General features: G+C 40.9%; 1 protein-coding gene across 6 annotated transcripts in view; it reads left to right on the forward strand.

Annotated features, from left to right (window-relative positions):
* Nucleotides 1-24,142, forward strand: part of bmpr1aa (bone morphogenetic protein receptor, type IAa) — a 261,621-nt gene that overhangs the window by 212,796 nt on the left and 24,683 nt on the right. For all 6 annotated transcript variants that reach the window (XM_072583060.1, XM_072583059.1, XM_072583062.1 and 3 more), the window contains 4 exons: nucleotides 9,868-10,006; nucleotides 12,155-12,257; nucleotides 18,481-18,580; nucleotides 21,061-21,160. In XM_072583060.1, coding sequence (XP_072439161.1) covers nucleotides 9,868-10,006; nucleotides 12,155-12,257; nucleotides 18,481-18,580; nucleotides 21,061-21,160 — 442 coding nt within the window. The remainder of the gene's footprint in view (nucleotides 1-9,867; nucleotides 10,007-12,154; nucleotides 12,258-18,480; nucleotides 18,581-21,060; nucleotides 21,161-24,142) is intronic.

Raw genomic sequence — 24,142 nt, forward strand, 5'->3', positions numbered from 1 at the left:
AATATAATTCCTCATTCTTGAGGGACAAGCATGAACGTTTTGTGCAAGTGGTAAGTTGATGCTGTGAACTTGGGCATCACCTTGTGCCGAACAGTATTTCTGTGTAAGCTTTTTATAACAATGTGAGACTTCCTTCCTTTCTTTGTTTTACACAATTCTATCTGGAGATGAAGCATATTTATGACAGGGAAGGTACTATGTCTGACATTGAGTTTAAGACCATAAGACATAGAAGCAGAAAATAGCCCATTCAGCCCATCGAGTCTGCTCTGCAGTTCAGTCATGGTTGATAAGTTTCACAACCTCATTCTCCACTTTCTCCCTGTAACCCTTGATCACCCTGACAATCACGAACCTATCTATCTCCGTCTTAAGCATACTCAATGATCTGGCCTCCACAGCTTTCTGTGGCAGTGAATTCCAGATTCACCACTTTCTGGCTAAAGACGTTTCTCCTCATCTGTTTTAAAAGGTCTTCCCTTTACTCTAAGACTCTGCCCTCTGGTCCTTGTCTCTCCTACCGTGGAAACATCTTCCCAACGTCTATTATGTCCAGGCTATTCAGTATTCTCTAAGATCCAAATAGATCCTCCCCCTCATCTTTCTAAACTCCATCGAGTATAAACCCAGAGTCCTCAAACATTCCTTCTACATTAAGCTTTTCGTTCTTGGGACCATTCTCGTGAACCTCCTCTGGACACGATCCAGGACCAGTGCATCCTTCCTGAGATATGGGGCCCAACACTGCACACAATACTTCAAATGTGGTATGAGTCAGGAGCCATCTCCAAGGAGGATGGCTAGAAAAACTGAGTGGCCTGAAGGTGGATGTAGTCCATCTCCTGGACCAGATGGACTACACCCCAGAATTCTAAAGGAGATATAGTGGTGATCTTTCTGGAATCGCTAGAGTCAGGGAGGTTATGTAGAGGACTGGAAAATCGCTACCATGGCACCTGTATTTTAAAAAATGAGTAACCTGTCAAAATCCTCCTGTAGCCTCCCTGCCTCCTCAATACTACCTGTCCATCTATCTTTGTATTGTCTGCAAACTTAGTCAGAATGCCCTCAATTCCATCATCTAGATCATTAATGTATAAAGTAAAAAGTTGTGGTCCCAAAACTGAGCCTTGCGGAACACCACTTGCACTGGCTGCCATCTGAGAAAGACCCTTTTATCCCACCATCTGCTTTCTGCCAGATAGCCAGTCTTGTGTCTGTGCCAGCACTTTGTAATATCATGGGCCCTCATCTGGCTCAGCAGCCTCCTGTGTGGCACCATGTCAAAGGCCTTCTTGAGGTCAGGTAAATAACATCTATTGGCTCTCCTTGCTCGAACCTGCTTGTTACTTCCTCAAAGAATTCTAGCAGATTTGTCAGGCATGACCTCCCCATGCTGACTTTGCCCTATTTTACCATACACTTTGAAGTATTCAGAATTTTTTTCTTTTACGATGGATACCAAAATCTTAACCATGACTGCGGTTAGGCTAATCAATCTGTAATTTTCTGTCTTTTGCTTTACTCCCTTTTTAAACAGGAGTGCCATGGTAATGATTTTCCAGTTCCCTGGGACCCACTCTGACTCTAGCAATTCCTGAAAGATCACCACTAAAGCCTCCACTATATCTCCTTTACAACTCTTTAGTAATTTGTCTCGTCCAGGTAATTTATCCACCTTCAGGCCATTCAGGTTTTCTCTCCTTGGTGATGGCCGATTCTTCTGAATTTTGGGGTATTACTCATTTCTTCCACCATGAGGACTGACGCAAAGTAATTATTCAGTTCCACAACTATTTCCTTGTTCCCCACTAGGATTTCTCCAGAGTCATTTTCCAGCAATCCAATGTCCACTTTTGCCCTTTATATGTCTAAAGAAACTCTTACAGTCTTCCTGTATATTACTGCATAGCTTACCCCCACGCTTTAAACTTCTTCCTCCTTATTTCTTTTTTTTTGTTGCCCTCTGTTGGTCTTTATAAGCTTCCCAATCCTCTGGTTTCCCATTGCCCTTCGCAACATTATATGTTTTCTCTTTTGCTTTAATGTTATCCCTGACTTTCCTTGTCAGCCATGGTTGCCTCATCTTTCCTGTACCATGCTTCTTTTCCCTTGGGATGAATTTTTGCTGTATCTCCTGAATCACTCCCAGAAACTCCAGCCAATGCATTTAAGTGAACTAATATTGTGCCATTCAACTTTGGAACAGAAGTAGGCCATTGAGTCCACTCTGCCATTCAATGAATCATAACTGATCTCAAAATCCTCAATTCCACTTACTGACATATCCCCATAATCCTTAATTTCCTTATACTTAGAATTCTGTGTATCTCTGCCATGAACATACATAACTGTCCAGCCTCTACAGTAAGGAATTCCATAGATTCACTGCCCTCATCATCTCTGTCTTAAATGGGCAATGCCATCTGGTCCTAGGCACACACTCAACATGAATCAACCTCTCTGCATCTGTCCTGTCCCCTAAGAACCTTGTGTGTTTAAATGATGCCTTGTCTTATTCTCCTAAACTCCAATGAGCCAATCTACTACCCACCACCTCATAAGAAAATTTCTTCATACACACAACCAATGTCGTGATCCTTCTCTGGACTGTTTCCAATGTGCCAGTTATCATAGATGTGGGGACCAACTGTGTATTCCAAATGTGCATTCAAGTGCATTCTAGAGTTTTAGCAAGACCGCCCTATGTTTATATTCTATTCTCTTGGAAATAAAGGCCAATATTCTATATGTCTTCTCTATTACCTGCTGAACTTGAAATCTTGCTTTTTGTAATTCATTCACTTTTCATGTTGACGCTTTGTATCTTAAGTTCAATTCCATTTTTCAGTAATGAAAACAAGAATTTCACGGGACAAGTGCCAAGTTACATCATCAAAATTTAGATTAAAAGCTTCTTGACAATTTATGGCTGTTTAAATTACTGGAAAAAATTAAATGTTTTTTTTTGTCATTGATTTAGTACATTTCTGCTTAAATATCAGCTTGGAAGAAATTTGATTTTGTAGTTCTGAAAAGCATTATCTGTCACCCAGGCATTTGTCTGACTATTCGGTCAATTCAGGAGTATACCTAGCATTCTGAGCATCTTTCCGGTATGTCAGTTGAGTACAGAAGATTCATCATCTTCCTGTGTGATGATAAATAATTCATTCTTTATTTACTTTATAAAAACTTAAGTTTGAACATGGTATGAGTCTGCTTTTGCAAGCCAAAATTTGGATAAATATGCACAAATTCCCTGAGGTAAAGGCAAATTGTAACCGTATATTCAGAACACTGTTGCTTTGTAAACAAACAAGATGTAAACCAGATGATCTAATCAAGACAATGGTGCCTGATTTTCTTTTGTATATGAAAGCATTGCTCAATGCAAAGCCGTCTCTTGCATTAAAAAAATTTTGTTCAGGGCAGTTTGCATTGTGAAAAGTTAATTCATTTTGCTAACGTGTGAGGGTCCTAACCCATTACTGTCATAACTTTGTAATTTTTGGGTCACAGTTTAATCATTTTAGTAATCATTATGATCACTTGACCAATTCTTCGCACTTCAATGAGTCACTTCACCAATTTACTGCCACATGGAGAATGCAGTGTAAATATAAAATGTAAAGTCTTACAGTCACAAAGTCATACTGCTTGGAAACAGACCCTTTGGTCCAACTCATCCGTACCGACCAGACATCCCAATGTGACATAGTCCCATTTGCCAGCATTTGGCCCATACCTTCTAAGCCCTTCCTATTCATATACCCATCCATGTGCCTTTTAAATGTTGTTGTATTGTACTCTCCTTCACCACTTCCTCTGGCAGCTTGTTCCACCACCTTCAGCATGACAAAGTTACTCCTCAGGTCCTTATTAAATCTTTTCCCTCTCACCTTAAACTGTCCTCTAGCTTTGGACACTCCCTACCCGAGGAAAAAGACCTTGGCTATTCACCCTATCCATACACCTTGTGATTTTATAAATCTCTATCTCAGGTCATCCCTCAGTCTCCAACATTGGGGGTACGGTGGCACAGTGGTTAGCACTGCTGCCTCACAGCGCCAGAGACCCAGGTTCAATTCCCGCCTCCCGTCTGTGTGGAGTTTGCACATTCTCCCTGTGTCTGCGTGCGTTTCCTCCGGGTGCTCCAGTTTCCTCCCACAGTCCAAAAATGTACAGGTTAGGTGAATTGGCCATGCTAAATTGCCCGTAGTGTTAGGCGAAGGGGTAAATGTAGGGGAATGGGTCTGGGTGGGTTGCTCTTCGGCGGGTCGGTGTGGACTTGTTGGGCCGAAGGGCGTGTTTCCACACTGTAAGTAATCTAATCATTTCAGAGCCCCAGGCAATTCAGTGACTTCCTATAGCTCAAACCCTCCGTCCTGGTAACATCCTTGTAAATCTTTTCTGCACCCTGTCAAGTTTAACTATAGAAGGCAACCAGAATTGTATGCGGTATTGAAATGGTGTATTGTAAAGGTGACCTCACCAATGTCCTATATACCCACAACATAACATCCCAACTCCTATACTCAGTGTTCTGACCAATGAAGGTAAGCATGCCAAACACGTTCCACCCTGTCTACCTGCAACTCCACTTTTAAGGAACTATGCCAGAGCCTCTTCGTTCAGCCACCCTCCCCATGGCTCTACCGTTAAGTGTGTATGTCCTACCTTGGTTTGCCTTAAATGCAACCCCTCACGTTTATTTAAATTAAACTCGATCTGCCACTCCTCGGCCAATTGGCCCATCTGATCAAGCTCTCATTGCACTCTGGTGTGATCAATATCACTGTCCACTGCACCACCGATTTTGGTGTCATCTGCAAACCTACTAACCATGCCTCCTATATTCAAATCATTTATATAAATGACAAATAGCAGTGGACCTAGATCCTTGTGACACACAACTGGTCTTCCACTTTGATAGTGATCGGAAACTAGTAGGACTTAACACAAACTCTCAGCTTAGTTTGTCATTAGATTTAAGTCTGGCCTCTGACATCAGTACATTTTACAGTTATCAGTAAAAGGTTGCTTCTCTTCATAGTTCTGGTAAGTAATATATCTTTGATCTATACTGGTGACATCTTTCAAAATAAACCCATTATATCTTGAGAATCCTTCACTCTTAGCCACAAGCTTGTGCAAGTTTACAAATAAATAGACCTAATCTTGAAGTAGTTCAAGTTTTAACATTAACGGTTCGGTGGAATTTTTCAACATAGTTAGAAGTTAAAAGTAAAATCCCAGTATGCTAGTTGAATGCAAAACAGTAAAAAAAAAATGCTTACTAAAAGGAATTTAGTAGCATGAGAAATGGTCATGGTGTAGTCCAGGAAGCAGATCGAAACTTCAATCAAGCCTTGAAGCTTAAAATAAATGAATCATTTTTGATAGGTGAACCGGATGGAATATATGGCGAAGCTACTTATGTCTGTCCCTAGTTGGTCCAGATTCATTATAGTATTAATAAAAGTTTTATTCAACCTTTCTGCAATGTCTTTCATTTACTGCATGTCCAGGCAGTCTAGTCTGCACTGACAGGAGATTCAAGCAAAATTCTTTAACAGGCATGACGGCACATTAATTTTGGTAACAACATATTGAAACATCCCAAGGCATTTAACAGAAGCCATATAAAGCAAGTATGACACCAAGCCACAGATGATGATGATGATGGTATATCAAATGAACAATGTTTGGTCAGTGAGCTAGGTTTTAAGATTGGCGGAGAGGAAAGGTTTAGGAAGGGAATTATGTGAGATGGTGGTTTCGGGATGATTTCACCGCAGGGGCCTAGGCTAATTCTTTGTGGGCATGTATTCAGATCTCACCACTGGGATTTTTATTCATTTTCATTTGGGATTTTAATTAATTTAATACATCTAGAATGCAATTCCTAATCTGTTGTGTCCATGACCAATATCATAAATTGGTTGTACAAATTCATCAGGTTTATTCACATCCTTTAGGGAAGGAAATCTGCTATGCCTGAAATTTTTATTTAGTTTCTTTCCATAGCTGCTCCCTGACTCAGTGAATTCATTCAGCATTTTGTTTTTTCTTATCTCATATTTAAAGCATCTACTGTATTTTGATTTTGAATTGCTGTTTTAAAGTTTTATCCTGTTGACATCTCCGAAGTAGAGATGGATCGAGCCACTTAACCCCAGTACTATAATAGATTTCAAATGCCATCTCAGAGGTAATTAAGGATGGGTTTTAAATGTTGGCTTTGCCTACAATACCCATGTCTTATGAAATAACTAAATGTGTAAAAAGCCTAGAATTTTCTTAATCTCTGATTATGACTGAGATCTCTCCAGGAAGTAATCATTTTAAAATGATTCTGTTATAACAATCAAAGGAAGTATTTAGTTCACGATTGGCCTTATCCTGCCTCCCAAAACTACACATGTGCAATTTATAAACTTCACGCAGTAGTTTCAAATCTTCAGGAAATGGTGTTTTTACCTTTTCTGTTGAAAAATTGTATTTTATTGCTACGTGTAAACTTTTACATAGTGTTGATGCAAGTATTATCCCATATCTCAGAAGCAATGTGTTGGTTCCAGCTGCTGACACCAATCTGTTGCAATCAGAACATAGGAAGACCCAATGCACATTTCTAAATCCTTCTGACATACCGACAATTTTATGTAGCTTTTATAACAGACAAATTTGAATGAAATTCAGTAAATATTCCTCAAATCATGTTGAGCCCATGAGATTTAAGCCTGCCTTTTAAACTCAGAAGAAAAGTATGCCAAGTCAATTTTCATAGCTTCATATTGTAGAGTTTTAAATAAATCATAAGACCAGACTTCAGATGGAAGTAGTGCTTATGTACCTAGACTGTTTTTACAAAAGGAGAAAGTGAGGACTGCAGATGCTGGAGATCAGAGCTGAAAATGTATTTTTACAAAAGGGCAGTTAGAGTTTTAGCTAGCTGAGAAGTTTTGATTCTGTTGAAGTATTTGATGAATGGCTATCCAGAAATAAAATCATCATCCAGTATCGAGCTTAAAAGCAGGACCCAGTAATTGAGTTCCATTATTTGTCATTTACATAAATGATTTGGATGCGAGCATAAGAGGTACAGTTAGTAAGTTTGCAAATGACACCAAAATTGGAGGTGTAGTGGATATCGAAGAGGGTTACCTCAGATTACAACAGAATCTTGACCAGATGGGCCAACGGGCAGAGAAGTGGCAGATGGAGTTTAATTCAGATAAATGCAAGGTACTGCATTTGGGAAAACAAATCTTAACAGGACTTATACACTTAATGGTAAGGTCCTAGGGAGTGTTGCTGAACAAAGAGACCTTGGAGTGCAGGTTCATAGCTCCTTGAAAGTGGAGTCGCAGGTAGATAGGATAGTGAAGAAGGCGTTTGGTATGCTTTCCTTTATTGGTTAGAGTATTGAATACAGGAGTTGGGAGGTCATGTTGCGGTTGTACAGGACATTGGGTAGGTCACTGCTGGAATATTGCGTGCAATTCTGGTCTCGTTCCTATCAGAAAGATGTTGTGAAACTTGAAAGGGTTCAGAAAAGATTTACAAGGATGTTACCAGGATTGGAGGATCTGAACTACAGGGAGAGGCTGAACAAGCGGGGGCTGTTTTCCCTGGACTTTCGGAGGCTGAGGGGTAACCTTTTAGAGGTTTACAAAATTATGAGGGGCATGGATAGGGTAAATAGGCAAAGCCTTTTTCCCTGGGGTCAGGGAGTCCAAAACTAGAGGGCATAGCTTTAGGGTGAGAGGGGAAAGATATAAAAGAGGCCTATGGGGCAAATTTTTCATGCACGGTGGTGCAGGTATGGAATGAGCTGAAGATGTGTTGCTGGAAAAGTGCATCAGGTCAGGCAGCATCCAAGGAGCGGGAGAATCGATGTTTCGGGCATGAGCCCGAAGAAGGGCTCATGCCCGAAACGTCGATTCTCCCGCTTCTTGGATGCTGCCTGACCTGCTACGCTTTTCCAGCAACACATTTTCAGCTCTGACCTCCAGCATCTGCAGTCCTCACTTTCTCCTATGGAATGAGCTGCCAAAGGAAGTGGTGGAGGCTGGTACAATTGCAACATTTAAGAGACATTTGAATGGGTATATGAATAGGAAGGGTTTGGAGGGATATGGGCCAGATGCTGGCAGGTGAGATTAGATGGGCTGGGATATCTGGTTGGCATGGACGGATTGGACCGAAGGGTCTGTTTCCATGCTGTACATCTCTATGACTCTAACTACCAAGTGAGATGGCTTGGCTGTCCAGAAATATTGTACAGGTCGTTCTTAGATAACGCGCATTCCACCAGTGTGATTTGCTCATAATGTCACTCATAATGCACCAAACGTCAGGGTCTGTCTTTATGCCAGTCTGCGCATGTGCCGATGTCAGCTACCACCAGAGCAGCTTTCTGTGAGAGGTACTGTACAGAGAGCAGCTTTCTGAAAGCGATACATTGAGCAGTTTCCTGTGAAAGGTGCACTACCATCAATTTTTTGGAAAAGAGTAGAGGGGTATGGTGACAAGAATGTTAGCAAGAAGCGTGCTGGTGTTAAAACCGAGGGTGGTGAATGCAAAAGAAAGGCTATAACACTGGAAGATAGATACTGTAATATATTTTGAGCGTATGGAGAGAATATATGATGTAGCTCGCTTAACAGAAATGTCTATCTTATGCACCATGATGACCATCTGTCCCTGCATTAACAATATTTTTTACATGTATTGTCTTAAGTTTACTTTTCTTTCATTGATAAATATGATTTATACCTTAATCCAGGCTGTGCTCTACTTTGTGTTAGACGTTTGGGTGATTTTTGAGGGATCATGAGTGACTTTTTTTTGCTGGTCTGCCTCTAGCATCACTTTTCCCATAGGCCCCATTATTTATATTAAGCTATTTTCTATTAAGTGAGGTATCACTGGAGCATAACTATGGCATTCTGGGAGAACTACCTGTATTTAAAGAAGGTCTGTAGAAGTAAAGATATTAATTTCATTGTAGATATTCCTGCTTGTCTTTATTAGTATATAATATTACGAAAGTTGCTTTGAGTACTTTCAAACTCTAGTTATTGATGTCTTAAATATTCTTAAACACAAGAATAATGAGCTAATATTCAGAATTAGGAGAAAGGTTAATGCTTTCCATTCTTACCACTCAGTTCTCCTACATATTTGTTCTCTGTATGACAGAGGCAACATTTGTTGCCTATTCCTAATTACTGTGAGTACTTTAAGAGTTAGCTACAGTATGCAGAACTGCATCCTATAAACCAGATTAGAAGAGGAGTTTCCAATTTGGGTTTTTACAAAAACATATTTACCAACTTTCATGATAATTTTCTTCTGTTGACAATGCAGTTTCCCAACTTGCCAAGAATTTGCCCCATGTCTTCAATCTTGTTGTCAGTGGCTTATTTTGTTTATTAATTTAATATAGGATAGTACAACATCAATCTTTGTAGTTTACTGTTATTGATCATGTTTTTTTGTGAGCTGCCCTCAACTTACAACCTACTAGTAGTGACAAACGTGTAACTAGCAATACTTGAAACTAGGATATAAGTGGTGCAGTTACATGAAATGCAAGTGGCATTGAGCCTTTTTTCATTGATAAGAAAAAAGTATCCATTTATTTAGCACCACATATGGAGGGAAATATTCCTATATATCATGATGACATAGGAACAATGAAGACTTTCTTAAGCTACTTTCTTAACAGAAGGATAAACATGGCATGGCATGAGTGTAGGTGTAAATATGTGTATAATCTGTGCCTGCTGTGTATAATCCATGTTTAATCTTCACAGTATTCCCTTATGACCATTTTCATGCTTTCTTTTTAAAAAGGTCAGAATCCAGATAGCATGCTTATGGGAACAGGCATGAAGACCAATGGTGCTACAGTTGCACCCGAAGATGCAGAGCCAAGACTTAATTGTTACTGCTCTGGTCACTGTGCAACTGAAGAAGCAAACAATACATGCAAGTGAGTATTGCACTGTTCATCAAATGTGACAGAAAGGTGTACTGATATAAAGATGTAGTATGAATTAGTCATAAAGATATATTTGTGAAGTGTATTAATATTCTATACAAATTTTGCACCTTTTAGAGTTTTATTCTTTTGCTTTATATTGCTGTCTTGTCTTGACATGACAATGAAATTAAAGCATTACAGTCCATCAGTTCTACCTGCAGTGCTTCCACATTCAAAAGTGTTAGAATGTCTTCCCTCTTGCTGAAAGGATAATAAAACGTTGTGGTGTATCAGTCTAGCAAAGACAGTGGAGCAATTATGCTTTTATCTCAAAGGTACACTCGTGACAATTGCATACTTTAACGATTTGTGTAACTCTGGTTTGTGGTTCCTTGGCACATCTTTACTGAACTGAAAATGTCCTCTTACCTCAGAAGATAACATCAATAAGTGTTTTTTATTGTTTCTGCTGTCACTTGCCAGTCTTAGATTAGATTAGATTCCCTACATTATGGAAGGGTAACCCACCCAAACCCATTCCCCTACCCTATATGTACTCATGCCAAAGCACCTAATACAATGGGCAATTTAGCATGGCCCGTTCACCTGATCTGCACATCTTTAGATTGTGGGAGGAAACTGGAGCACCCAAAGAAAACCCATGCAGACACAGGGAGAATGTGTAAGCTCCCCACACACACACTCACCCGAGGTGGGAATTGAACCTGGGTCCCTGGCGCTGTGAGGCAGCAGTGCTAACGGCTGAGTCACTGTGCCACCCCATGGCCTTTTTATGAGGCAGGTATTTCATTATTATGTGGTAATGTTGTCTTGTGGCAGTGAATTTAATTTTACTAATGCAAGATGGCATCTGATATTTTTAACTTTAAGTCAATCTAGTTTATATCCTTCACTCTTGCTCGTGCTTCTGTTTTGGAAGTTAGGATTGCCGATAGTTTCAGTCAGTGTTCCAAGAATAGCAAACTCGCCATTGTATGTATTCAAGCAGAGGCTTGGATATACATGTAAAATTCATTCCATAACTCCCACTTTCTATTTAAACTTCATGGTGTAAATACTCTGTTTTCATTCTGGCCATCTTTCATTTGACTATTGGGAACAGAACTTTCGCTGCTAGGCCTGTAAAATCTGTAGTCATCTCAATAAGTTGTCTTTCTTGCTATGTCTGTCATCACTTTTGAAATCTTCCTCAAAATATTTCTGTTTCATCATATCTTGAGCTACTCTTCCTATTTTATTGCTTGATATCCATTCTGTGATTGGACAGTTACTATATTTAAGGTACTATTTAAATGAAAGGTTTTTTTGAGTTTGACGGTTATAACACTGGTGCATCTTTGCTTGCTAAAATTCACCATATGTTAATGATTAAAATCATAACTACTCCTGTGTATTATGCTATGGGTGGTATGGGGTATGTCTGATTTTTCGTTTACCTGTAGCTGTTTGAGTATGTCGCAAGGAGTCAAACTGTAAATTTTACCCACTATCACTGTGAAATAATGTCATGTTAACAAACAATTGACTGAGGCTGTTTATGTGATTAACTAACATCACAATTGCCTAATCTTAACAACAAAGGAGAATGGTGAGTATGATTGACAATTTGAATAATTAAATGTGGCTTACCCACTGAGTATCTTTAAAAGTGAATATCTTTATGGTTGAAATAAATGTCTTACTTTTTAGTTCAAAAATACTTGAGGAAAATTCACAAGTTCGGATTGGAACAGTTAGGTAGTTGTTTTTGACCAGGATGCATGTGATAAGCCAAAAGGCATTTTCTGTGCTATTGAACTCTATTACTTGGCTTGAATGTAATTTTTGTATTACATGGAAAAGCCTATAACTGACAAGTATAGTATCATTTCTTCATTAGATTGCGTTCTTTGCATGCTATGGAGTTTTATGCCATAGGTAACAAACTATGCTGATCAAAAATGAGCTCAGTAGTATTTTACTAGGGTTCCTTGCACATGTTTTCTTCCTTGTCACAGACCTTGTAACAGTAAACATTCTCCTTTCTTGTACTACCAGCTAGGACTTTAAACTGCTTTCTAGCTCTCTTGCTGTCATTATCTCAAACTGCTTGATTAATATCATGCATAAAGTATTAATTTTTTTTTAATAATTTAGAACAAATGGAAATTGTTTTGCCATTATTGAAGAAGATGAAAATGGAGAAATTACACTTGGCTCTGGCTGCATGAGGTTAGAAGGAGCAGATTTCCAATGCAAGGTAAAATTAACATTGTAAAGTCAGGATTTTCAGCTCTCTTGATGCATTATACTATGGATTAACCTTGTATTTTAACATTGAATATCATGAATTGCCATACTGTTTTTGTTCATGTGATTTGGCCATTGCTGAGAAGTTTTTTGTATCCCCAGTTGACCTTGAAAAAGTGTTAGTGAGCTGCCTTCTTGAATCATTCCAGAAAATGTTGAAAGGAAGGGGGTTCCAGGATTGCGACACAGCAATTGTTAAGGAAAAATTATAGATTTCTACCTCAGGGTCATTGTGTAACTTGGAATGGAAACTTGTGTTCCCATATACCTGCTGCCCTTGTTCTGTTGGTGGAAGAGCTTGTTGGTCTAGTAATTACTGTTGAAAGGCCTTGAGACAACACAAGCCAGGCAGCATCAGGAGGTGGAGAAGTCAATGTTCCAGGTGTAACCCTTCTTCAGGACCGGGGGGTGTGGGTGGTGTAAGGGGAGCTGCAGATATGAGTGGGGGTAGGGTTTTTTGTGGGGAGACGGACTGAGTGGTGAGGTAACGATAGATGAACATAGGTAGAGGATACGACCTGGTTGGTAGCTGGAAGGACGGATCAGCCAGAGGAAGGGAGGAGGAGGGGCTGAAAAAGGAGTCAGGGGATGGGAAGAGGGACTATTTGAAATTGAAGAAATCAACGTTGAGCCCTCGGGGCTATAGGCTCCCCAGGCTGAAGATGAAGTGTGGTTCCTCCAATTTATGTTCTGATTCACTGTGACAATGGAGGAGGCCAAGGATGATCATGTCAGAAAGGGAATGGGATGGGGAATTTAAATGGGCGGTAACTGGGAGGTCAGGTTGGCCCCTGCGGGCCCGGCTGAGGTACTCGGCGAAACGTGCCCTGAGTTTACATTGGTCTCACCAATGTAGGGAAGTCCTGGAGCACCAGATACAGTGAACTAGGTTGGAGGAGAGGCAGGTGAACCTCTGTCTCACCAGGAACAACTGTTGGGGGCCATGGACGGAGGTGAGTTGGGGGTGATATGCTGGCAGATTTTGCATCCTTTACGGTTGCAGGTGGAAGTACCAGGGGGTTCGGGGTGGTTGGTGGGGAGAGTAACACAAACCAAGGATCAAAAAGGGAACAATCTTTACGGAAGGCAGAGAGGGGTGGTGAGAGAAAGATGTTTTTGGTGGTGGGATCTAGTTGGAGTTGGCAGAAATGTTTAAGGATGGTTTGATGGGGAGATTGGTGGGATGGTAGGTGAGGACAGGGGGGGGGGGGGGCTGTCTTTAATACATTTGGAAGCAGGGGGTTTAGAGAAGTGGAACAAGGAATGGAGGAGGTGAGTTGAAGGCTGTGTGGATGACGGAGAGAAAGCATGTCTTTCAAAATAGTTAAACATCTGAGATGCTTGGGAATGGAATGTCTCCTCATCCGAGCAGATGTGATGGTGATAGAGGAATTGGGTAAACAGTATGGAGTTCTTGCAGGATACTGCATAGGAGGAGGTATAATCCAGGTAGTTATGGGAATCTGTGGGTTTATAGCAAATGTTTGTCTGTTTACTGTCACCAGAAATGGAAACAAAGAGGTCAAGAAAGGGGCGGGAGCTGTCCAAGATAGACCAAGGGAATTTAAGAGCTGGGTGAAGTTGTGGGCAAAGTCAATGCTCTAGTTCAGCCTGGCGGAAGAGTTGGGACACAGTGCCTATGCAGTTACTGAACAGGGACTGTTCGACATAGCCGACAAAGAGACAGGCATTGTTTACAGCCCATCCGAGTGTCCATGGCCAACCCCTGGATTTGGAGGAAATGAGAAGAGTTGAAGGAAAAGTTAAGGATGAGGACTAGTTCGGTGAGGTGGAGGAGGGTATTGGTAGAGTGGGACTGGATGGGTCAGTTGGAGAGGAAGAAGCTGAAGACCATCCTTATGGACATGAGAAAAAGACTGTATGTCCATAGTGAAGATAAAGTGCTGGTTATTGGTTAGTGTCACAGATATAGGTGGGAAGTGTCTGAACCAAGAGGGAGAGGATCAAGTTGAGATAGGAAAAAACAAGTGAGGTAGGAGCATGCAGAGACGATGGGTCAGTCGAGGTAGTTGGAGTTGTGGCTCTCTGGGACCAGGTAGAACTGGGCACTGTGGGGCTGGGGGACTATGAGGTTGGAGGCAGTGGAGCGGAGATATCAGACGCAAAAAGATCCCAGACAGTGCGTGTGATTTTGGCCTGATGGGCCATGTTGGGGTCGTGGTGAAGGGGGAGATAGGACATAGTGTCGGAGAATGGTATTCAACCTGTGCAACGTAGAGGTCTGTCCTCCAGACTGACACCACCCCACCTTTGTCAGCGGGTTTGATGGTGAACTGGGGATTGGTGGAGAGAGAGTGGGACGCTGCACATTCAAAAGGGTTGAGATTGGAGTGGGAGAGGGGGGGGGGTTGAGAAATTGAGGCAGCGGATGTCACGTCGGCAGTTAGATTGTGGGAGGAAACCGGAGCACCCAGAGGAAACCTACGCAGTCATGGGAGAATGTGCAGTCGTCCAAGGCTGGAATCGAATCTGGGTCCCTGATGCTGTGAGGCACTGAATGCAGTGCCGCCCCAAGGCATTTGATAAGGTTCCCCATGGTAGGTTCATTCTGAAATTAAGAAGGCATAGGATACAGGGAAATCTGGCTGTCTGGATACAGAATTGGCTGGCCCATAGAAGACAGAGGGTAGTGGTAGATGGAAAGTATTCAGTCTGGAGCTCGGTGACTAGTGGTGCTCCACAGGGTTCTGTTCTGGGACCGCTGTTCTTTGTGATTTTTATAAATGACTTGGATGAGGAAGTGGAAGGGTGAGTTAGTAAGTTTGTTGATGACACGAAGAATGGTGGAGTTGTGGACAGCCTGGAGGGCTATTGTAGATTACAACAGGACATTGATAGGATTCAGAACTGGGCTGATAAGTGGCAGATGGAGTTCAACCAGGAAAAGTGTGAAGTGATTCACTTTGGACAGTCACATTTGAGTGCAGATTACACGGTTAAAGGCAGGATTCTTGGCAGTGTGGAGGAACAGCAGAATCTTGGGATCCATGTCCATAGATTCCTCAAAGTTGCTACCCAAGTTGATAAGGTTGTTAAGAAGGCGTATGGTGTGTTGGTTTTCATTAGTACGGGGACTGAGTTGAAGAGCCACAAGATTATGCTGCAGATTGTAAGTTTGCTCGCTGAGGTGAAAGATTTGTTCTCAGACATTTTGTCTCCATGCTAGGTAACATCAGTGAGCCTCCACTGAAGCGCTGGTGTTCTGTCCCGCTTTCTATTTGTGTGTCTTGATCTGTTGTAGTAGGTGATATCACTTCCGGTTCTTTTTCTGAGAGGTTGGCAAATGGGGTCCAAATCGATGTGCTTGTTGATGAAGTTCCGGTTCGAATGCCAGGACTCTAGAAATTCTTGTGTCTTTGTTTAGCCTGTCCCAGGGTGGATATATTGTCCCAGTCAAACTGGTGTCCCTCATCATTTGTGTGTAAGGATACTCGTGATAGTTGGTCGTGACCTTTGGTGGCTAGTTGGTGCCCGTATATCCTGATCGCAAGTTTCCTGCCTGTCTATCCGATTAAATGTTTATTGCAGGGTGTTTTGTATGTGACGTTTGTTCTGCTGGTTGTTGGTTAGATTCATCAAGAGCTGTTTCAGTGCGTTGGTAAGTTTGTGGGCTACCATGATGTCAAGGGGCCGGAGTAGTCTGATCACCATCTCTGAGATGTCTTTAATGTATGGTTGTGTGATTAGAGTCTCTGGACGCATTGTGTCTTCTTGTTTAGGTTTGTTGTGTAAGAAGCGGCAGACTGTGTTTATCAGGTACCCATTGTTCTTGAATATATTGTGTGGGTGTTTTTCTTCACCATCTCGTGGTTCCTGGGTGCTGCAATGTGTTGTGGCTTGTTTAAATAATCCTGATGCAGCTCAGTTTGTGGGTGTTGGTATGATTGCTCCTGTAGTTGAGTAACTGGTCTGTGCGTGTCGCTTTCCTGTGGATGCTGTTCTGCAGCTCTCCATTGGTTTTTCATTCTACTAAGAATCTAAGGAGGGGAATCTGTGTTATTTTCCTACACTTTTGTGAACTTTATACCAGTAAGAATGTTGTTTGTGTTCGTGAGTTTTTTTCTAATTTGTTCCAGTCCATGATGACAAAGGTGTCATCCACATAGTGGATCCAGAGTTTGGGCTGGATCATGGGAAGGGCTGCTCGTTCCAATCTCTGCATTACTGCTTCTGCCAAGAATCCTGATATTGGTGATCTGTTGATTTGTTTGTAGGTTTTGTCATTGAAGGTGAAGTGGGTTATGAGGCAGAGGTCTACTAGTTTGAGGATGCTGTCTTTGCTGATGGAGTGGATGCTATCTGGTATTTGTGACCTTGGTATGTCTAGTAGTGTAGCCAGTGTTTCTTTGACCAGGGTGATGTCTGTTGATGTGAATAGGGCCGTCATGTCGAAGAAAGCCATGACCTCATCATCCTCCACCTTGGTGTATGGGTGGAGTGGATGGAGTGGCATGAGTCTTCTACCAGGTATTTCAGTCTGCATTTAAGTTCCTTCGCTCGTCTGTATGTCGGTGTGCCGGTAAATGAGACTGTTGTCTGGGGGGGGGGGCCTCCTGGTTTGTATACCTTCTGGTAATCCGTGGAAACAGGTTGTGTTGGATCCTTCAGGTTTCATTCTTTGAAGGTTTGTTTTGTTAATTTCACCTGTCTTGTGGAGTTTCTTCAGTGATGCTGTAATTACCCTGGCAAAGAAACACTGACCTCACTACTAGATGTACCAAGGACACGGAACTCCATCAACAAGCAAATCAATTTTGACCCTATTTACCACCCTATCAGGAAAAGAATTGGAAGTGATATCACCCAGTACAACAGAGAAAGACACAATTAGAAAGCCGGACAGAACATCAGCGCTTTAACGGAGGCTCACTGATCATGTTACCTAGCATGGTGATGAAATGCCTGAGAACAAATCTTGCAGCTCAGCAAGCAAACTCACAACCTGAACCACAACCTGAGCTACAATCTTCACAAGAAAGGTTATGCTGCAGCTCTATAGAGTCCTGGTTAGACCACATTTGGAATATTATGTTCAGTTCTGGTTTCCACATTATAGGAAAGATGTGGAAGCTTTAGAGATGATACATTGGAGATTTACCAGGATCCTCCCTGGACTGGAGAGCATGTCTTATGAAGAAACGTTAAGGGAGCTAGGGCTTTCTCATTGGAGTGAAGAAGGATGAGTGGTGGCTTGATAGATGTCCAAGACATTGAGAGGTATAGATCAAGTGGATAGCCAGACACCTTTTCCCATGGCAATGGGAAAGACAATGCTGCATTGTCTTAATTAGATGAAAGACATTCATCTCAATTAAACTCCCATCTGTGACTCCTCAGCCCATTGGCCCATCTGATCAAGGTCCTGTTGTACTCTGAGGCAACCAACTTCGCTGTCCTCCAATTTTGGTGTCATCTGCAAACTTAATAACCATACCAACATGTTTTTAACTTTGAAATTAATCTGAAGAAGGAAGAGAGAGATTTTTGCTGAAAACCCTGCATTCTTGAAAGATGTGTACAGTTCTGGTCTCCCTACTATAGGAAGGATGTTATGAAACTTGAAACGGTTCAGAAAAGATTTATGAGCATGTTGCCAGGGTTGAAGGGTTTGAGTTATAAGGAGAGGCTGAATAACATGAAGCTATTTTCCCTGGAGCATCGGAGGTTGAGGAGTGTCCTTATAGAAGTGTATAAAATTATGAGGGGCATAGATAGGGTGAATAGCCAATGTCTTTTCCCTGGGGTGGGACATAGGTTTAAGGTAAGAGGGGAAATATTTAAAAGGGACCTAAAGGGGCAATGTTTTCATGCAGAAGGAGGCAGTTTGGAATGAGCTGCCAGAGGAAGTGGTGGAGGCTATTACAGTTGCAACATTGAAAAGGGATCTGGATGGGTGGGTGAATAGGTCGGGTTTAGAGGGATGGGGCCAAATGTTGGTAAATGGGACTAGATTTAAGTAGGGTCAGCATGGACAAGTTGGATGAAAGGGCCTGTTTCCATACTGTACATCTCTATGTAACAGGATTTAATGTAACTGGTGAAATCTTGATTTTATGCAAAAAATATGTGAACCAGCCAGCTATTTATTAAGATAGAGCCTAGATTTGGAATCCTGAAAATCACTGATCTCGGTCTTTGTTTTCCCCTCATAGGATTCAACGAAAGTGAGAAAACGGAGAACTATCGAATGCTGTAACACCGACTTCTGCAATAAAGATTTGCACCCAACACTTACTCCAATTTCTGATTCTGGTAAGCAATAGATAGAGCTTGGAGTTTTTGGTTGTCTGAACTTTCATGTCTCTAAACAAAATATGGAAGTGTGATATTTCAATGGGAAAAATGTACATTTTTGCAACCAAGTTAGAACATGTCATTGATAATTATCTTTTGAAACTTTTTTCCTGATATCTTGTGTTAGTTGTTGATTGATAACTTGACAGTTTCAATTTCTCCACCTTTTCCCTAGAGAAGTTGACACCCTGCATGCACTGATTCTTTGATCAGGGTGACTGTGCCTTATATAAACTTTGTCATACACTGAACCCAGCTGAAATATTATGCACATGAATTGCAATGGTGTTGGGTTAATTTCTACTACTGTGAATCAGTTTATCTTTTCAGTGTTTGAACATTGTGACCATCTATGACATGGGCTAAGTGCAGAATTTTTCTGAAACATAATGAGAGAATTTGTAGTCATGTGATGAGTAAAGTTGAGGATAATGTGGTCTGCAGTAAGTTTATTATTTCTCTATCTGTTTACTTTGATTAATACTTTGGAATTATATTGCAAATAAATCTTTATACAAAATCATCTAATGCTAGCCATTTGCCAATTGTATTGTAGATGGAGAATTGCAACCACAAGTAACCTTCAGTTGTGGTATTATTAGAAATGGAGATAATTGTACCAAGCCAATGAATGTAATTAGTCTCATTGTGTAAAACCTATCTTTTATTATCTAATAATTCAATTTCCTATCATTGTTCATCGTTAAACTGCAGAATCTAATAGGCAATTGTAGGGAAGTAGAATTGGTTCCAGTGTAGAGATTTCTCTATAGTTGAGCTGGCAGGTGCCAAAACTGACTCCACAGCATTAGTGTAGGATGATGTCATTAAGGCTATAGAGGTTTACATAGTCATTTTCCATTAAATCTCTATATCAGAACTTCTAATGCATTAAGTTGAAATGCAAGACTTTGGAAATATTACAAATTTTACTGAAGCAACTGAATATAGGAATTGAGATGTTATGTTGAAGTTCTGCAGGACAGGACGTTGGTGAGGCCTCTTCTGGAGTCTATGTCCAGTTTTGATCTCCCTGTTATTGGAATGGTATTATTAAGCTGGAGAATGTTCAGAGGAAATTTACAAGGGTGTTGCTGGGAATGGAGAGTTTGAGTTATAAAGAAAGGCTGTATAGATTAAGATTTCTTTCACTGGAGAGTAGGAGATTGAGAGATGGTTTTATAGACATTTATAAAATAATGAGGGGTATAGATACGGTGAATGGTAAGTGTCTTTTCCCTAGAGTGGGGATTTCAAGACTAGAGGACATATTTTTAAGTTGTGAGGAGAAAGATTTTAAAAAGACATGGGGGCAACTTTTGTTTTTACACAGTTTTATGTGGAATGAAATTCTAGAGGAAGTGGTAGATGCAGGTGCAGTTACAACATTTAAAAGACATTTAGATACATACATGAATAAGAAATATTTGGAAGGATATGGGCAAAAGGACTAGTTTAGTTTGGAATTATGGCCGGCATGAATTGGTTGGACTTGCAATGTCTGTTTCTGTGCTCTGACTCTGAAAGACATTTAGCATGCTCAGTCCTTTGAGTATAGGAGTTGGAAAATCATGTTGAGGTTGTACAGGACATTAGTGAGGCCTCTTCTGGAGTAGTATGTCCAGTTCTGGTCGCCCAGATACAGGAAGGCTATTGTCAAGCTGGAGAGGATTCAGAAGAGATTTACTTGGATGTTGCCAGGTATGGAATGTTTAAGTTATAAATAAAAGCTGGACAGGCTGAGACTTTTTTCACTGGAGCATAGGAGGTTGCAAGGTGACCTTATAGATAAATTTATAAAATCGTGAGGGTATAGATAGGGTTCATGGTAGTTGTCTTTTCCCGAGAGGGGGGGCGGGGGGGGGGGGGGGGGGTTCAAGACTGGGAGCACGTTTTTAAGGTGAGAGGAGAGAGATTTACGAAAGACATGGAGGGGCAAATTTTTTTACTCCGAGGGAGTTTAGCATGTGGAGCACCACTTGTGGGCACAATTACAATGTTTAAAAGACATTTGTATAAGTACATGAGTAGGAAAGGTTTGGACAGATTTAAACCAGGACCAGGAAGGTGGGGCTTGTTGAGTATGGGATTATGTTTAGCATGGACTGGTTCGACCAAAGAGTGTACTGTGACTCTGTGACTGAATGCCCCGATTCTAATATGTGTAATGTTCTATTATACCTGCAAAAATTATGCATGTTTCATTCAAAGAAAATGTTATCATTACACTACATACTGCCTTCATAAATAAAATATTTACTTTCTTAACATATTCCTTAATAGAATGTATTCTTACCTATACTTCTATCCACAGACAAAAGTATCTTGCAACTAGTATCAAACTAACTCTCAAACCTTTAGTGATGTCCATAATCAAAGCCCAATGGCATATGTTTTTGTTTTGCTACTTTCTCACATAACCTTTTCTTTGCAAACAGGTGGACTGTTTGAGGGCGATATCCACCGATTAGGCCTATTGATCTCACTGATTGTCTGCATCTTTGTCCTGATTATAATCACAACTGCTTTCTATTTCAGGTAAGAGCTCACTAAAGCGTATGTTCGAGTTATTCTAGCTATCAGCAATTTCTTAATTGTTTGTATTTTGCACACTACACTAATATAACATCTGGATTTGGAGTTGATGTTTCTCGAGTTTTAGCCTTTTATGTGGAAAAAATGTTCATTGGACTAGGCTGATGATGGTTTTGAGGAACAAAACTCTTGATAAAGTGACTAATATTGTTACAAAGTCAGAAGATTGTATGTTCATTTTAAGATTGAAAGGGTTTTCTGAATTTTAAAGTAAATTTAAAGTGCAGCCTCAGCTGCCAGAACAGAAGAGCTAAGAGACGGGATGTTCCAAAATAAATGCATGCAACAATTGGCTATTAAATGGATACCTGAGTTTTGATTGTTGTTTTGACAACAATTCACATTTAACCAATTAAGTTAAATTATGCCCAGGATACAAAAGCCCAATTGAGGTTGAATTTATTGTGTTGACAATATTGGACCAATGAGAAGGAACAATGTTGGAGTTATAAAATCAGGGCATTTTGAAAATTGCTCAGAGCAACTGCCACTGAACAGCAAAGCAACTGCTGTGGAGCTAGAGAGCTAACTGCCCATCTAACATCCTGCTGTCAAAAGTATTATATTTCTTTCATCAACAACTAAAACAGAAATTGCTGGAAAAACTGAGCAGTTCTGGGGAGAAATCTAGTTAACATTTTGGGTGCAGTGATCCTTCCTCAGAACTGATGGTAACTGAAAAAGGTTGAGATTTATAAAGAAGATGGGGTGAAGGGAGGGTCAATGATAAGTGGAGATAGCATCCAAGTAGAGAGGGAAAAAAACTGTTGGACAAAGGAGTGGTTAAAGGTCGGTCTGGGGAATGAGGAGCTTAGAAATGAGTGCTAGTAGGAGCTGACAATGGGTTGTATGTGGTATTACCCATGTGATGACGAGGCTTGGTGTGTTGGGGTTAGAGGAAAGACATGGCCTCAAGTCCTAAAATCATCGAATTCGACTTTAAAATCAGAATGCTGTAGACTTCCCAAAACAAAAAATGATGTCCTGTTCTTCCAGCTTGGACTGAGCTTTGCTGGAGCACTGCAGCAAGCCTGAGACAGAGAAACAAGGTCGGACTGATAAATTAAACTGTATTTATTTCAATGCAAGAGGCCTAATAGGGAAGGCAGATGAACTCAAGGGATGGCTAGGAACATGGGGCTGGGATATCATAGCAATTACAGGAATGTGACTCAGGGACGGACAGGACTGGCAGTTTAATGTTCCAGGATCCAAAGGCTATAGGAAGGATAGAAAGAGAGGCAAGGGAGAAGGGCCAGTGGCGTTTTTGACAAGGGATAGCATTATGGCTGTACTTGGGGAGGATATTCCCGGAAATACATCCAGGGAAGTTATTTGGGTGAAATTGAGAAATAAGAAAGGGATGATCACTTTATTGGGATTGTATTATAGAGCCTCTAATAGCCAGCAGGAAATTGAGAAACAAATTTGTAAGGAGAATTCAGGTATCTGTAAGAATATTAGGGTGGTTATCGTATGGGATTTTAACTTTTCAATGGGACTGCCATAGTGTTAAGGGTTTAGATGGAGAGGAATTTGTTAAGAGTGTACAAGAAACTTTTCTAAGTCAATATGTGGATGTACCTACTAGAGAAGGTACACAACTTGACCTATTCTTGGGAAATAAGGTGTCAGTGGGGGAGCACTTTGGGGCCAGTGACCATAATTCTATTAGTTTCAAAATAGTGATGGAAAAGGATAGACCAGATCTAACAGTTGAAGTTCTAAATTGGACAAAGGCTAATTTTGACGGTATTAGGCAAGAACTTTCAAAGGCTGATTGGGTGCAGATATTCACAGATAAAGGGACTGGAAAATGGGAAGCCTTCAGAAATGAGATAACAAGAGTTCTGAGACAGTATATTCCTTTTGGGGTGAAAGGAAAGGCTGGTAGGTGTAGAGAATGCTGGATGACTAGAGAAATTGAGGGTTTGGTTAAGAAAAAGAAGGAAGCATATATCCGGTATAGACAGGACAAATTGAGTGAATCCTAAGACTATAAAGACAGTAGGAGTATGCTTAAAGGGGAAATCGGGAGGGTAAAAAGGAAACATGAAATAGCTTTGGTAAATAGGGTTAAGGAGAATCCACAGGGTTTTTACAAATACTTTAAGGACAAAAGGGTAACTCGGGAGAGGGTGCCTCAAAGATTAGCAAGGCAGCCTTTGTGTGGAGCTGCAGGAGATGAGGGAGATACTTAATGAATATTTTGCATCAATATTTACTGTGGAGAAGGACATGGAAGATATAGAATGTGGAGAAATAGATGGTGACATTTTGAAAAATGTCCATTTAACAGAGGAGGATGTGCTGGGTGTTTTGAAACGCATAAAAGTGGATAAATCCCTAGGACCTGATCAGTTGTACCCTAGAACTCTGTGGGAAGCTAGGGAAGTGATTGCTGGGTCCCTTGCTGAAATATTTGTATCATCTATAGTCACAGGTGAGGTGCCAGAAGACTGGATGTTGGCTAACATGGTACCGTTATTTAAGAAAGGTGGCAAGGACAAGCAAGGGAACGATAGACCAGTGAGTCTGAGGTTGGTAGTGGGCAAGATGGTGGAGGGAATCCTGAGGGACTGGATTTACGCGTATTTGGAAAGGCAAGGACTGATTAGGGCTAGTCAACATGGCTTTGCGTGTGGGAAATGATTCAACAACTGATTGAGGTTTTTGAAGAAGTAACAAAGAGGATTGATGAGGACAGAGCGGTAGTTGTGATCCATATGGATTTCAGTAAGGCGTTTGACGAGGTTCCCCTTGGGAGACTGGTTAGCAAGGTTAGATCTCATATACAGGGAGAACAAAGTCTGCAGTAGTGAGTATAGTGGGTTCTTTCTTGATTATATGGAGATATGTCTCTTGATTAAACTTAAAATACAAGTCATAACTAATTATTTAACCTGGGGCAGTGTTTGTAGAGGA

This window comes from Chiloscyllium punctatum, chromosome 13 (genome assembly GCF_047496795.1).
Source record: "Chiloscyllium punctatum isolate Juve2018m chromosome 13, sChiPun1.3, whole genome shotgun sequence".
NCBI lineage: Eukaryota > Metazoa > Chordata > Chondrichthyes > Orectolobiformes > Hemiscylliidae > Chiloscyllium > Chiloscyllium punctatum.